Source organism: Aptenodytes patagonicus, chromosome 2 (genome assembly GCF_965638725.1).
Source record: "Aptenodytes patagonicus chromosome 2, bAptPat1.pri.cur, whole genome shotgun sequence".
Taxonomy (NCBI): Eukaryota; Metazoa; Chordata; class Aves; order Sphenisciformes; family Spheniscidae; genus Aptenodytes; species Aptenodytes patagonicus.
In genome coordinates, this window is record NC_134950.1 from 102,933,766 (window position 1) to 102,948,068 (window position 14,303).

At 46.4% G+C, this 14,303-nt stretch overlaps 1 protein-coding gene across 2 annotated transcripts; it reads left to right on the forward strand.

Moving 5' to 3' along the window:
- The first annotated feature begins 10,666 nt into the window (after window positions 1-10,666).
- Window positions 10,667-12,630, forward strand: ID4 (inhibitor of DNA binding 4). Of its 2 annotated transcripts, none has more exons than XM_076330628.1 (3): window positions 10,667-11,308; window positions 12,078-12,136; window positions 12,587-12,630. In XM_076330628.1, the coding sequence occupies exons 1-2, from the start codon at window positions 10,903-10,905 to the stop codon at window positions 12,089-12,091; spliced, it is 420 nt and encodes a 139-aa protein (XP_076186743.1). In that variant the 5' UTR covers window positions 10,667-10,902; the 3' UTR covers window positions 12,092-12,136; window positions 12,587-12,630. The 2 variants fall into 2 exon arrangements, with proteins under 2 accessions (XP_076186743.1, XP_076186742.1); XM_076330627.1 differs by having other exon boundaries at window positions 10,667-11,301.
- Window positions 12,631-14,303: the final 1,673 nt, after the last annotated feature.

The window sequence follows — 14,303 nt, forward strand, 5'->3', positions numbered from 1 at the left end:
AGAATGCAGGGGTTTTTGCAGTGAATGACATGGCCCCCTGTCCGTCAGTCAGAAACTACAGCCCCTTTGTATTTTACCTCATCTTCATCGCACAGCACTTCTAGCTGTGGGTCTCTGAGCCAGCATGCATGGGAGCTTTTCCAGGCTGAGGAGAAGGGGATGCGACGTTAGGTTCCCCTATCAGTAAAATCTTAGAGCAACTTAAATTAATTGCACAGTTTTGTGGTTTACTTCACTTGGCATTTGCTGCGTAGCTGTTTGCGGCCAGGCAGGTGGGACGCTTGCAATGGTTTTCATTATAATTCTGCTTATTTTAATTCTCCTGTTAATAAATTGGTTTGGTGCATAAGTTTTCTGGCAAGAAAAGGAGGCTGAGTCCCAAACCTTTAGGAATAATTACGACCACTTGCAGTCATACAGAAGCCTTCAAAGGGAGCAGAAACTGTCGCTGAAATACCACCCATCAGTTTGCAGACCCTTTATCTGAACCTTGTCGCAGCAAAGGCTCCGCCACCCGAAGGACCAAGAGCAGCAGCTTGAGAGGAGGCACGTGGGGAGCGGCAGCGCCTCGACACAGGGCTGGGGTGGGCGAAGCGCCCTGTGAGGACAGGGCGCGGGCTCCCCTGGGGCCAGCCACGGACCGGGGGGCTGGGGAGGAGGGAGAACGGGGAGGGGACCCATGCGTCTCACTGGCGGCTCAGCCCTAATGCTGAGGATGGATTTTTAAATCAATTCAAGCGGTGCAGATTCGGTCTGTGGGCAAGGTGAAAGCTAACCCCCTGCAAAAGTCTGCACGCGAAGGGACCTTGCAGTCAGTGTAACATATTAGGACCGATGGCACCATTCACAGGTGTACAGCTAGGCGTTAGGACAGGCATGGATGAAGGACTCACCCTGCAAAGACCGATTTGTCTGAGGTCAGCCAGTACACATGCATGTTGCAGGATCAAACACTCATCTGTCTCTAGTTTGCTGGACACTTTGGAAATTTGAGGATGGCAAGTAAGCTGAGTTTATGTAAATACGATTTTAGTGTGAGGTTGAAGTTAAGTCTTTCTGATTTTAACTGCTCGATACGATGTTTAAATCTAAGTGACCTGTAACCTTTAAAATCTTACTGGGATTTTAACACTGCATGCTTTTGATGACTGCTTAAGGGAGATTAATCTGAGAACAATCATTGACAGTCAGCCGTCTCCATCAGGTAACTTTGCAGTAAAGGAAATAAATTCCAGCTGGTGGGGGAAAGGAGAGAGCGTCCTGAGAAACTCGCTCCTCTGCTCCCATTGATCATCACCTGCACTGGACTTCATACAGCAGTTTAATCCTATTCTCTCCCTCAAAGGTTTCAAGCCTCTGCAAGATCCTGACTGCTAGGGAACAAAGACTGGTATGTGGTTGCCTCAAAGGTCAGTCATTAACCTGCCCCAACAACAGTTTTAGGAAGATCAAGGCAATGAAGAAAAACTAAGAAAAAGCACTTTCACTTTGGAATGAATTGTTCAAAATGCCCTTCTACATTCAGTTTTATTCCCTTTCAGTTCTGCACTTTTTAGTTCCTGCACGTATTTATTTCTCATCAGGAATAATGGCAAGATTTGCTCTCCCAGAGATTTGACCTTAAGTTTATTCTAGCCACAACACTATAGACCATTTCATCAATTATGAATGTACTCATGTGTATAGAGGAACTGGTAAGCCAGCTCAGTAATGCTACCTTGTTCTGGAGACTTACCCTTATAAATAAATTAGGGGCATATCTTTATGAAATACCAGAAAGAAATAGAAGATGAAAGAGAGAGAAAGAAAGAAAGTGGGAAGGAAAGCAAGAAAGCGAGAAAGAAAGTGAGAAAGAAAAGCAAGCAAGCAAGCAAGAGAAAAAGAGAGAAGAAAAAGAGGAAGGGGAGGGAGAGAGAGAGAAAGAAAGAAAGAAAGAAAAGAAAAAGAAAAAGAAAGAGAAAGAAAGAAAGAGAAAGAGAGAAAGAAAGAAAAAGAAAGGAAAGAAAGAGAAAGAGAAAGAAAAAAGAGAAAGAAAGAAAGAGAAAGAAAGAAAGAAAGAAAGAGAAAGAAAGAAAAAGAAAGGAAAGAAAGAGAAAGAGAAAAAGAAAAAAGAAAGAAAGAAAAAAGAAAGAAAGAGAAAGAAAGAAAAAGAAAAGAAAGAATAAGAAAGGAAAGGGAAAGAAGAGAAGGAAGAAAGAAGGAAATATAAAGAAAGAAGAAAGATGGAAAGGAAACAGAAAATCTAGAAAGGCACATTTTTCTAAAGATAAAAGGACAAGGGCTAATATCAGAAGTGGTTTCTCTGTGATTTGTATTTTATGTGCCTGTGTGTCTATATGTGAGACAATATACTGGACTTGCAGTAGCCAGACTATCAATAAGACATTTATTTCCGTAAGTTATTGATGACCCTTTAGCTCACAAGTGACAGGCCAAAGTAGAGCCATGAGCAACTTCTGAAAGGTTATCAATAACAACTGAAAATAAATGTTTTATCCAGTGCCTGCCCATTGTGTGTTCTGTTTATGCAATGCCAGTTTACGTTTCATCTGGCATAGGCTTTAATGGGCTGTAACTACCTTAGTTCCTGTCTGAAGCAACTAGGACTACTAGCAACGGAGGAAGGAGGACACACGGACACACATCCCCACCTGCTTGCTCACACGCTTCATGGAGTACATTTTGTCAGATGCAGAGGTAAAAGCATGCATCTCTCAGCACATAAGGATGAAACAGTACCCTAAAGAGTGAAAGGAGAGACTGCCACCTTACTAAAACATTAAACACCATGGAGAATCCTGGTGCTGCAAGTGTGAGACTGTTCTGAAGAAAGAAGATACAGAGGGGACAGGGAGGAAAAAAAAGGAGAAGCTGAGATGCAAAGTTGAAAATAAATCATACCTCATGCTGAGATTACAAGTACATAATATTCTATTAATGTATTTCTAATAATAATTCATACCATACTGCAAGGAAGATTGATGCATTGTGTTTGTTAAGGAGTTCCTGGAGGCAAAAGAAAGCTTTTTATGTCTATAAGGAGTCTTTTACTCCCAGTGGAAAAAGGCTTCAATGGACACTGGATACAACACAGTGGGGACCAAAAATTTACTTTTAATACCATCATCACTAACCACAATGTCTTTTAATTAAACTTTTGTATTTAAAATTTCAATTTTTCTTACTCTCTTGCATTTGCGTTTTCACATTTTGAAATATTTTTTTGAGAATCAGTTCTCAGGAGCTTGATATAGAGTAACTATTTCAAGAGGCTGGTCTGAAATAAACCAATGAGTTTGCATCCAGTTGTGAAACTTCTGCTCACTTGAGCAGTCCTTATACCCACATCCTTACTCAGGCAAATAAGCTCATTAACTTCAAGACAAACTTTCTATATAAGCAAGGATTTGTGCTGCTTTTCAAGTCAATTTCTCCACTGAGGTAAATTAAGAGATTTGCTTGAGTAAAATATATCAGTGCTTTAAAGTGTTGAAAGAGCATGTTAGTGGAGTAAAAATTCCAAAATAAATGTCATTAACACTTCAGAGTAAGTATGTGGAAACATACTGGTATTGAAGACAATTTGAAATAGTTACTTAGCATAAGCTGTGTGATTACCCAAAATATTCTTATATATGCACATCATTTAGCTTTAAGAAAACAAAGTCAAAATTGTAAGAAAAATTGCATGTTGAAGCACTTCTAACAGCAATTTTGAATATGTCTTTAAAATACTTTTGCATAGTTTGCCCCCTGCCCATGAAGCAAAAACATGAAGAATTGCTATACAATTACTCTAAAATGGAAAATAACATTCATTCCCATTTCTTATATGGGAAAACTAGTAAGTCACAGAATATATTTAACTGTGAAGAATTGCAGTTCATGGATCATTGTCAAATATTCTCCTTACATCCATCTTTCTTTTTTCTGCATCTCCAGCCATTTGCACTCTGCAATGTATAGCTTGATTTAAATTCACAGTGCTACACAGTGGTTTTCATTAGACAATCATGTTGTCCTAATAAATATATAAGGTCATTTTAGTATATACTATTGCTGGAATTAAAACCTGTGAGTGTGACCCTGTCTGCCTAAAGGAGACGTTACCTGTCTTCGCTTTTTTTGTTGCTCTCTAAACATGAAATCCTGCAAGAGCTGTTTTCTGTCAACAAAAGCTGAGGGCTCTTGTCTTCTTAAGTGACAACTTTCTCGGAAGCCATGCAGGCTATAAAGAATGATCACAGAAAGCATCCTACCACAAATTAATACAAAATTCATCTTTTTAGCGGACTGCTTTTTCAAACACACGCAGGTACATACGCAAATTAAAACGGTGCTATGATCCTATAAATAATCTACTATTCTACTATTTCATCTGCAGGATGGAAGAGGAGAATGAGGAGGAGCCTTTTGCTTCTGTTACTAAGCACTTGGTAGATCCTCACATGTTATGGCAACAGGAACTCTATAGCAGGTAAAGAAATAGATAATAAGGTTACACAGAATTCGGCATGCATTGGAAGTGCATGCGTGGCCCATAAACAACAGCGGTCAGGGGATTTGGAGATACATTGAAAAGCTTCCCCTCCACACACACAACCACCAGACTTGAATTTCTAGTTCTTTCTAACTTCTGTTCCCAGCGATGACAACAATGTGACTTGAACCAAATCAACAAACAGCATTTTCTATAGTGCTTTAAATATTGGTCAGGCTGTCACTAGCATGAAGCAAAATGCAGAATTGTAAATTAATATTTAGCAAGCAGGTGATATCTGAAAGTGACACTGACCCATAAAAGTATTTTGAGAACCAACTGACTGCAGTCACAGAAAACATTGATGCATTTGCATCAACGCAGAGGAAGCGAAGGTCTCTCCGTCTACCTTGGATGTTCCTCTGCTGTGGGACAGGCTGTCTTCACAGTCAGGGAGAGAGAAGTGATTTTTAATTTAAAAAAAAAAAATTAAAAAAGATAAACCCCAAAGATTTTGAAGAATTCCTTAAAACACTCATGGAGAACAAATAACAAACATGTTAATATTAACTTTCAAAATGTAAAATGTTGTATTAGTGCAAAGTATTGCTATTGTTCCTGCAGGGTTTTTTTGTGGCAGGAACTTAGACTGCTTTTGCTGATGAAGCTCTTCAGGTCCCCTGAAAATAAATACCAGTATCATTGGTATAATGATAACATATGCAGATGAGCATGTACACATCCAGATACTTATTTAATTTAGGTCGATTTGCTCATTGTCCCTGTAGGCTGTATTATTGTGTGATTATAAAGCTCTTAATACAAAGTCATAACAAACATGAAAATCATATGAGGCGGTATCATACCATCCGTTTTCGGGCAGATTGGCTGAGGATTTCTGTCTACAAACAAAGGGCATGACATTGCATATAAATCTGATCTAAATCTACACAAAATGAAATTAATGTTAAAGTTAAGACTCCAAATTCAGTCTGTTATTATGTAACTCAGTTTAATGTAGTGTTCTTCAGGAAGCTGCTCCAAATACTCCTAAATTATTTTCCCCTTCCCCAGAATAAGCATCTTGATTGCTGATATTTGGACCACACTGCAGAAGGTTGTCAGCATGAGTTATCTTTCTTGCCACAAGCTTGCTTTAGTCAATGTAGAAATCTGACATTACCCAACAAACCCAGTGTTTCTGGTCACCTGAACAAAGCAACCTTCTTAAATGACATTAGCCTTCAGCTGACATACAACAACCAGCAAAATGCCAGGGCATCTGTCAGTGACATACCAATGTTGTCTGCTGCCGCAGCCTCTCAAAGGCGGGAGGTGGGTTTGCACAAATTTCTACAACATAGCCATGCTGGAGGCAGCACAGCAAGAAAAGCTCTTGTAGATACTAACCCCATTACAGTCTTTTTTTGTTCTTTCCACTAATTGAGGTAACAGATTTCTTCATGCATTTATTTCCATGTTTGTGTAAAAAAGAGCTTAGATAAGCATCAAGCCATGGAGAAGGGGGTTTTTTTAATCTGTTCCTCATCTCTCTGAAATTTTTGTCGTGATTTTTTGTCGCATACAAAACTGAAGGAAAGCATAAAGAGGTGGGTAGAAGTATGCTCCTGTCATGAGAAGGATGCTCGAAACTGGACAAGTATGTGAATGTGCAAAAAAAAATAAAATTCTCTTTTGTCTGTGAAGAGCTGTTACGAGCTATCAACAAATATTTTTCTCTTTATTTTATACTAAACTTCATGCACGGGGGGCAATGGGGATGTGAAGGTCTTGAGAATCTCTTAGCTTTCCTCATTAAACAGAAAATTCTCTCATGACCACAACCAGAGAATGAGAAAAAAACCTACCACATTAAGTGAAGTTTGCGAGTTGTATTTAGATTTTGGATTTGAGGAAAATAGGGAGAACAGTACAGAAAATGACTCATGCTATTTGAGGAAAAGGTTTGCGTTAAGAAGAGTTTGGAAGAGCTCTGATGATGAATCGTCCCTGATGAGGAGTGGTACCAGAAGACCGATCGATTTTGGTCTGTTGGTAGTCTGCAGAGTGAGGTGACTTCTCTGTGCTCCCCAAACGCTCGATCAATCTTCCCTGACCCATTCTGAGGACCCGTGGGGTGGCACTGCAAAGGAGCTCGCAGCCTCACCTCCAGCCTGGCGTCCAAGGGGACATAGGCATGTCGGAATAATAATCCAGTAAAAGATTTACATATTCTTCCCTCCATCTCACTCCTCCACCCAATTTTTCATTTCATATCACTGTCCCCTGTTGCCGAGAGGAGTTTATCTATGGTGTTTGGTAAGGGAGCACTAAACACATTAGAGTGCTATTTTAAATGACATCACAACTAACTAGATATTTTAATTGAAGGTAAATAACCAACATTATTGCCATTTGAATGATAGCAATAGTGGAGAGTAATGGCACCACTGAGGAATCAATTGCTATTTCCCTCATAAACCATAAACCATTCAGAGATTTATAATGCTTTTTTAATGATCAGCCCTTCTAGGTGTTGAGCAGCTCCTCCGAGGTCCTGAGTCTTCTGGCTGCCTGCTGAAGTCAACAGGAATGGGGGGCGGGGGGTCTCAGTATCACATATCTTTGTGCTCACCAGGATGAAACTTGTCACACCAGTTATCAGCCTCAAGCAAAGGAAAGCTTGGGATTTTATCGCACTGCTCTGATACGGTGTGCCCCAAGCCCCAAAACAGGGACACTTGACTCAACCACTGTTTCGTAACCTGCTTAAGAATAAAAATGCATTGTGCATTTGTGTGTATTTCATGCCCTCTTAAGGTAGGTATAGCAAGTAACCTTGTGTAAGAAACTATGTTGATTGCTTGCTTCCCTCTGCATACCTAAATGTGTTCCCTTCGCATTTTATCTGCCCTGAGACTATTTTAACTAATGCGGTACTATCCAATTCACCAGTTGGTTCAGTGGCATCATATCATGCACAAACACCTGTGGATCCAGAGTGCTGTCAGAGGAAACATCCCCCGTGTTCTGCGCTTGGAAGGACTGTCCCCCTTCCCTGATGCCATGACCCAGAGACAGTGTCAGTGTCTCAGGTTTATTTTTTCAGCTGGAGTCAATCACATATTCATATACTCAGACCCGTGCCGACAAATTCAGCCTCCTTTACTCATAAGAGTATTCTCACTGAGTTCAATGGGATTATCCTCATGACAAAGGGGATGCAAGGTCAGTCATTACATTTTCATTTTTAACTTGCTCTATTTTGGTTTTGAATCAAAAGCAACCTTTCTAAGCTCCAGAGAGCACCTGTGATGTCATCTGAACTCATCAATTCTCTTTTAATGGACCAAACTGGTCCATTCAAGCACTATCAAGGATCTTGTGATAATATTGCAAGAGCTGGTTACAATGGTAATGAATCTTGACTCTGGATGTGGGAAGAGAGCACGGAAAAACCCAGCCAAGACAGATGAACTCCTCCAGCCAGCCAGGAAGGGACCACATGCTCAAAGATGCACAGAATTTATTTTAAAAATCCAAACTTGGTCTGGTGAAAAACAGGAGCGTTAATCCCTATATACTCATGTCATGAAAAATATTGCTGTTAATAGGACAAAAGCATGAACAGTAGCCACTGCCCCCTCTCTCTTGTGTAGGTCTTCAGGGATGAGGAGTGTTACCTCCATTGCTAACATTCGGGGGTTTCCAACCCATTTCTAGAGCAATTTACTTAGCATCTGGTGCGCATCCAATCTAAATTTTGAAAAAGCAGCTGACCCAACCCGCTCCCACTTAAGTCAATGACAAAACTCCCATTGACTTCAAGGAGAGCAAAAGCAGACCGGTTGTTAACAGGGAATTCATGCCTATTGTTCAGCAGAGCATGTCGGACTAGCATGTATCAACTTCATGAGTATCAAAGGGAGTTACTAGAGGAAATCCCCTGAATATTTATGCGATAGTCGGAGGGGAGGGCTGTTTTTCCCTCTCCCACATATCTCTACTGTGATATGTTAGCTATGTGAATGCACACAGTCTTCTTTGCAACTTCAACAACGCTTACAGACCCTCGGATTTCCCTTTGTTCCCTCTGTGGTGGAAGTAGCCCCATGGAAAAAGAGGTCTGCGGCACATCGTGGTTCTTCACGGGTTTCCAGAAATACTGAGTCATCTTCAAGAGCCAATGTGGTCTCAGTGGATTTGCTATAGTGTGTGTGTGTGTACACAGAAATAATCTGTCCAAATTAGCTTTGGGGGAGCTAAAGGGGAACCAGTTACTTACTGGGGTTTCCCAGAGATTTCCAGTGAGATCAGACAAGCTCCCAGGAGGGATTCAGTACAAAAAGAACAACCCAATATTACAGTGTATCTAGTTTCACACAGATTTTAATGAAACGGGACCAACAAGATTTGAGCCTGCATGCTCACCATAATTTACAAGTAATTTTTTTTTAGACAGCACATCAACTCTGTCCATATTACCAGGACTCTGGGAAACAGGCAAAGTGTAACCATAATGTATGCTTTAAGGCCCATATGTATTTCCACCTGTGAGACTCAAGAGACTGCAAGGAGTGGAGTTTCAGAGAGTAAAAGCAGTGACTGCGGCAGAATTGGGATCATCCAGCCTGTAGTTAATGGAAATGCGTCTTCCCATCACATCGTCATGATGTAGCATACAAATCTAGACCTCAGTCAGACAAACATTTACATCATGTACTTAGTTTTTGTGCCTAGAGGAGCCCAACTGCCATGGATAGCACTGGTAATGTGGGACAAAATAAGGAAAACAAGAGTGTGAGTATTTGTAAGCAGAACCTCAAAACATATGTTTTTAAAGGGTGAGAGAGAATGAAAGTGTGCTTCATTATACACTTCAGCTGATCCAGTCTCACCGCTCATTCAAGTTCTGGGTTTGACAGCTTCCCACTGTATCCTTTATATATCACCCGTTGTGACTAAGCATTGAGGGGACATGCAATCATTAATCACCATTATGGATTTCTTCCCTTCTGTTGGGTTTGACTTGCAAGCTTAGGGGCAGATCCTGCAGCCTTTACTCCTTCCTGCAGTCCTTTGCCCCAGCAACCAGCCCTACTTCACTCAGAGAGAGCTCAAAGCGCTGCAGCATCTGTAGGATCGGGCGCTGAGTTTCTTACACCAGTGTCCCATTCAAATATGCAATGGCTCTTACTCCTTAGCAGGAATTAACAGGAAGTTTGAACACTGCATTATTAAATTAAAAGGTCGCAGTCTGCCACAAGATGACTTAAGCAGGACTCAGGAGTATGTGTCTGTTAATTTTAATGCTCTGTCTCAAAGTACAGAACTCTGGACATTTCCAGCATCATATTTAAAACATGGTACATCCACTAATACGTGAGCTGGTGCATTAATGGACCAAATTAAGTTACAGGTATGAATTTTACATAAAATGGATTAATATTATATGTCATGGAGGAATTTTAAATACTCCATCTCCATGCATTTTTAATAGTTATGTGCTCTAATCTAATGTTCCCAGGCATTGCTTTGCTTGAAGTCTCTAAACCCTCCTCCTTCCCCCTCTCCCCCCTCCCTCCCTCCCCCTCAAGTTTTGCTTGGGATTTTCCCTGCCTTTAAACCGGCGTCCCGAAGTCCCTCAAAATATGTGTAAAGCCGGGCTGGGTCTCCGACACCGAGAGGATAAAAACGCGTTTCAAGACGCGAGGAGATGCCACCCCCTCCCCAGGGCAGGGGCGGCCGCCCTCCTCCGGGCGGGCGGCGGGGAGCGGCGTTGGTCGCGCGGGGCTGCGCTCGCCCCCGCGCAGCAGCAGCGCGCCGGGCCGCGGGGGCGGTGCCAGGAGCCGCTGGGCTGCGGGTCCCGCCCGCATTCCCGCAGTGCTTCCTCCCCGGGACCGCCTTCCTCCTCCTCCGCCGCCGCTACCGCCGCCGCCTCCTCCCCCCGGGGGTCAGCGCCACCCCCCCCCCCGGCCCCGCCGCCATTGGCCGGCGCCGCGTTCCAGGAGGGGACGCGGCGCCCTGATTGGCTGCGCCGCGGCGCCGCGGCGCCCCCCCGCTCCCCGCGCTCCCCGCCCCGCGCTCCCCGCGCCGCGCTCGCCTTGCCCCGCCGCGGCACCGCCCGCCGCGCCCCGCGCTATATAAGGGGCGGCGCGGTCAGCGGCGGCGGCAGAGGCGGTCGGGGTTGTGGCCGAGCAGCCGCTGAGGGAGAGCGTGTTTGGCGGTGCCGCTGTTGTCGCACGGCCCTGCGAGCACCTCTTATCGCATCCCCGGGGGGGGCGGGCCGCCGGTAACGCCAGCGAGGCTGCGGCCGTGTCCCGCTCCCGTTGCGTTGCGGGCGGTGCGTGCGCGGCTGCCCGAGGTCGCAGGAGGCGGCAGCGGTGGTGGAGAGGGAGGTCTCCCTCCCTCCCTGCGGCACCATGAAAGCCGTGAGTCCCGTCCGGCATCCCAGCCGCAAGGCGCAGCCCGGCGTGGCGGGTGGCGGCGGGGGACACCCGGCCCTGCGGTGCCTGGCCGAGCACAGCGGCTGCAAGGGGGGTCCGCCGTCGGGCGAGGAGCCGGCGGCGCTGTGCCTGCAGTGCGATATGAATGACTGTTACAGCCGGCTGAGGAAGCTGGTGCCCACCATCCCGCCCAACAAGAGGGTCAGCAAAGTGGAGATCCTGCAGCATGTCATCGACTACATCCTCGACCTGCAGCTGGCTCTGGAGACGCACCCGGCGCTGCTCCGGCAGCAGCAGCAGCCGCCCGCCCTGCACCCGGGCAGCTGTCCCGCGGGCACCCCCAGGACCCCGCTGACAGCCCTCAACACTGACCCGGTAAGAGGTGCGTGCCACGCCAGCCCGCAGCTCGGGGTGCGGAGCGGGGAGCCAGGGTAGCGGCATGGCCCGGCGGTCAGCGCCGGCCGCCGTGGGAGCGCCCCGGCGGTGCCTCGCCGCTGCCGGCCCCGTGACTCTGCCGAGGGCCCGCAGCTCCCGGAGAGGACGGGGCCGACGGGCGCGGAAATGCCCCGGCGGTGCGCGGTGGGTGCCTGCATCCCCTCGGTGCAGGCAGGCATCCGCACGGTGTTTACCGTGTAATTACAGCCTCTCGAGGGAGTAGCTGTAATCAGCGTGTTTGCACACACGGGAGCAGACGCGGTGCTCCTGCGCTTCCCAGCCCTCCGCGGAGTGTAGCGAGTATGAGTGGCTTTGGGGGCTGTGCACATTGAACGCCCTCGGCGCAGCGTGCTTTGCGGGGGGAAAGGGGGAGCGTCTCCCCGCCGCGGGACCCCCCGTGGCAGCCCGGGGGCGCTTGCAGCCGCGGCGCGGGGAGCGGCGTGCCCCGGCAGCCCCGTGCCCCCGGGGCTCCCCGCCGCGCCCGGGCGCGCTGGGCGCCCGCCCGCCGGGAGCGCCGCCGCGGCCCCCTCTGCTCCTTCCCCCCGGGCCGGTGCCCGCCTGCGCACCCCCTGCAGCTGGGGACTCCCGTGAGCGCTCCCCCGGCAGGGCTGTGGCAGTGCCTCGTACGCGGATGGGGTATCTAGGGAGTGGGGGGGAGACCTCCATGTCTTTTTTTAACCCCCACCTCTAAGTTGCCGTGTTTCGTTGCTGCGCAGGCTGGCTCTGTTAACAAGCCGGGGGACAGCATCCTCTGCCGCTGACCGCCGCTCCCCAGGTGAGTGCCGGGCGTCTGCGGGCGCGGGGCCGCGGCGGGGGGGCGGGGAGCGCAGCCCTCCGGGGCGCAGCGCCCGGGCTCGGCGGGGCCGCACCGCTTCCCGCCGGGCAGCCTGCCGAAGGGGGGGGCCTGAGCTCGGCGAGGAATATTTGCAGGAGGCTTGGGGGTTTATGTTTAATTACCGGGTGGTGATTTTATTTTGTTTAATTACCGGTTTTTTGGTTGGCTTTTTTTCTTCCAAACACCCCCCCCCCTCTCCCCCCGAAGCGCTTCTGGCTGCGGCGTGCAGCTGCGCATCCCTCCGCCTGGCCCAGCCTGGGAGCTGCGGTTGTTGTTTGACCTGGTTTGTTTTGGGTTGTTGATCAAGCATGTCTTGTGTTTTGTTGGTGGCGCCAGTCGGTCTGGAGCGGAGCGGTTCACACACCCCCTCTATTCATTCCTCTCCCACAGGTGTGCGGCGGCGCCGCGCCGCGCAGAAGCACCGCGGGGGGCGGGCGGCGGCGGGGGGGGGGGCCCCGGCCCGGCCCCGCCGCACCGGAGGAAGGAGCCATCCAACCCCCCGAGCAGTTCCCATGCTTCATCCCGGCGGCGCCAGCCTTTCCACCGTTTTGCACGTCCGTAGCGGTCCCCCGCCCCGTCCCCGTCCCGCCCCCCCCCCCCCCCGTCTCTTCTCTTCGCTTCCGACCAGATGTGAGCGGTGTGTCCCGCGGTGGCAGGAGGTTGTCGGACTCGAGCAGGAAAAGTTGCGACTCTGCCCCGGGATAGAGGACCGAGCCTAAACCAGACTTTAGAAGCGTTGTAACTCTTACGGGACCGAGCAGCTGAATCTTGAAGCTTTACTAATCTACCAGAGCATTTGTAGATACATTTGACATCTATTGTTTAAAATAGATGGATTTTATTGGGGCCCAGGGAACTTTCTTCTCCCTGCAGGAATGTTACATATTGTATAGATAAATGAGTGACATTTCATACTGTGTATATATAGAGATGTTCTATAAGTGTGAGAAAAGTATATGCTTTAATAGACTACTGTAATTATAAAATATTTTTAATTAAATATTTTTTTGTAAATATTATAAAGGTGTATATGTTTTTTTTAAATCTGTGGGAGTATCTCTTTAGAAAACTACGGCTCAAGTACGGAGCTGCTAATATGGAAGTATCTTGAATGTTTAGGGCTTTTTTTTTGTCCCCAAATGTCCTTTAGACTCGGAAGTTACAGCTATAGCTAGTGGTCCTGCATGATTGCATGAGATGTCTAATTGCAAATAAACTTGTTTGGAGTCCATACAAACGTGTTTTCCTCAATCTAGACTTAAAATGTTTGTAAGTGTATTATACATTTTGAGACTACACTTTTGTCATTTAAGCACAGGCGTTTTTAGTGCATTCTATAAAAGTAGCAGTAAGATGTAGTGGTTTTTTACTGAGAATAGAAGAACAAATTCTATCTAGATTTTGCATTATGGGGGCGATGCTTTAGATCTTTAAGCAGCTTTTTTAAAATCTGCTGTTGCATCAGATCAAGAAATTTGTTCTGGAACTTCATTTAGCACCAAAAGGTTCTATTGCAAACTTGCGTTCCTACAGCCTAATAATAGCTTAAAAAGTGAAAACAGTTCTCTGCTTGCAACCAAAGGGCAAACCATTAACAATACCAGTTGCTGTTTCCTTCGTCCAAAGAGTATTAATACTGAACTGCTGAAAGGCACGTGGGCAAAGTCATTATGATCAGTGATGTAAATTCATCTTAAAATGAACTTTAGTAGACCAAAAATCTGATAACTGCTTCAAGATTATTTTTCTAGTACAAAATGACTCTCATTTCACTGCAGCTATGTTACAGTTAAAATCCTGTTTAATCTCTGTGATGTGTAACTACTACATGTGAACATTAAACTAGATTTACCTGTCTTTATCTGTGATTCTTCAGCTTATTTCTTCACTTCTCTGAATTTGCATATTCTCTTCACTTTTTTTTTTGTATGTGCCGTTTGACGGGCAAATTCATTTTACAGCAGGCTTTTGTACAATCAAGTCTGTATTACAGTCTGTAAATTCACGTGCAGGCTCAGTGAAAGATGCTCATTTTGTGTGATCAGTAGCCTGCGCGCTAGTGGAACGGGATTTTCAGAGTGGGAGAATTAAGTAGGATTTAATTGGG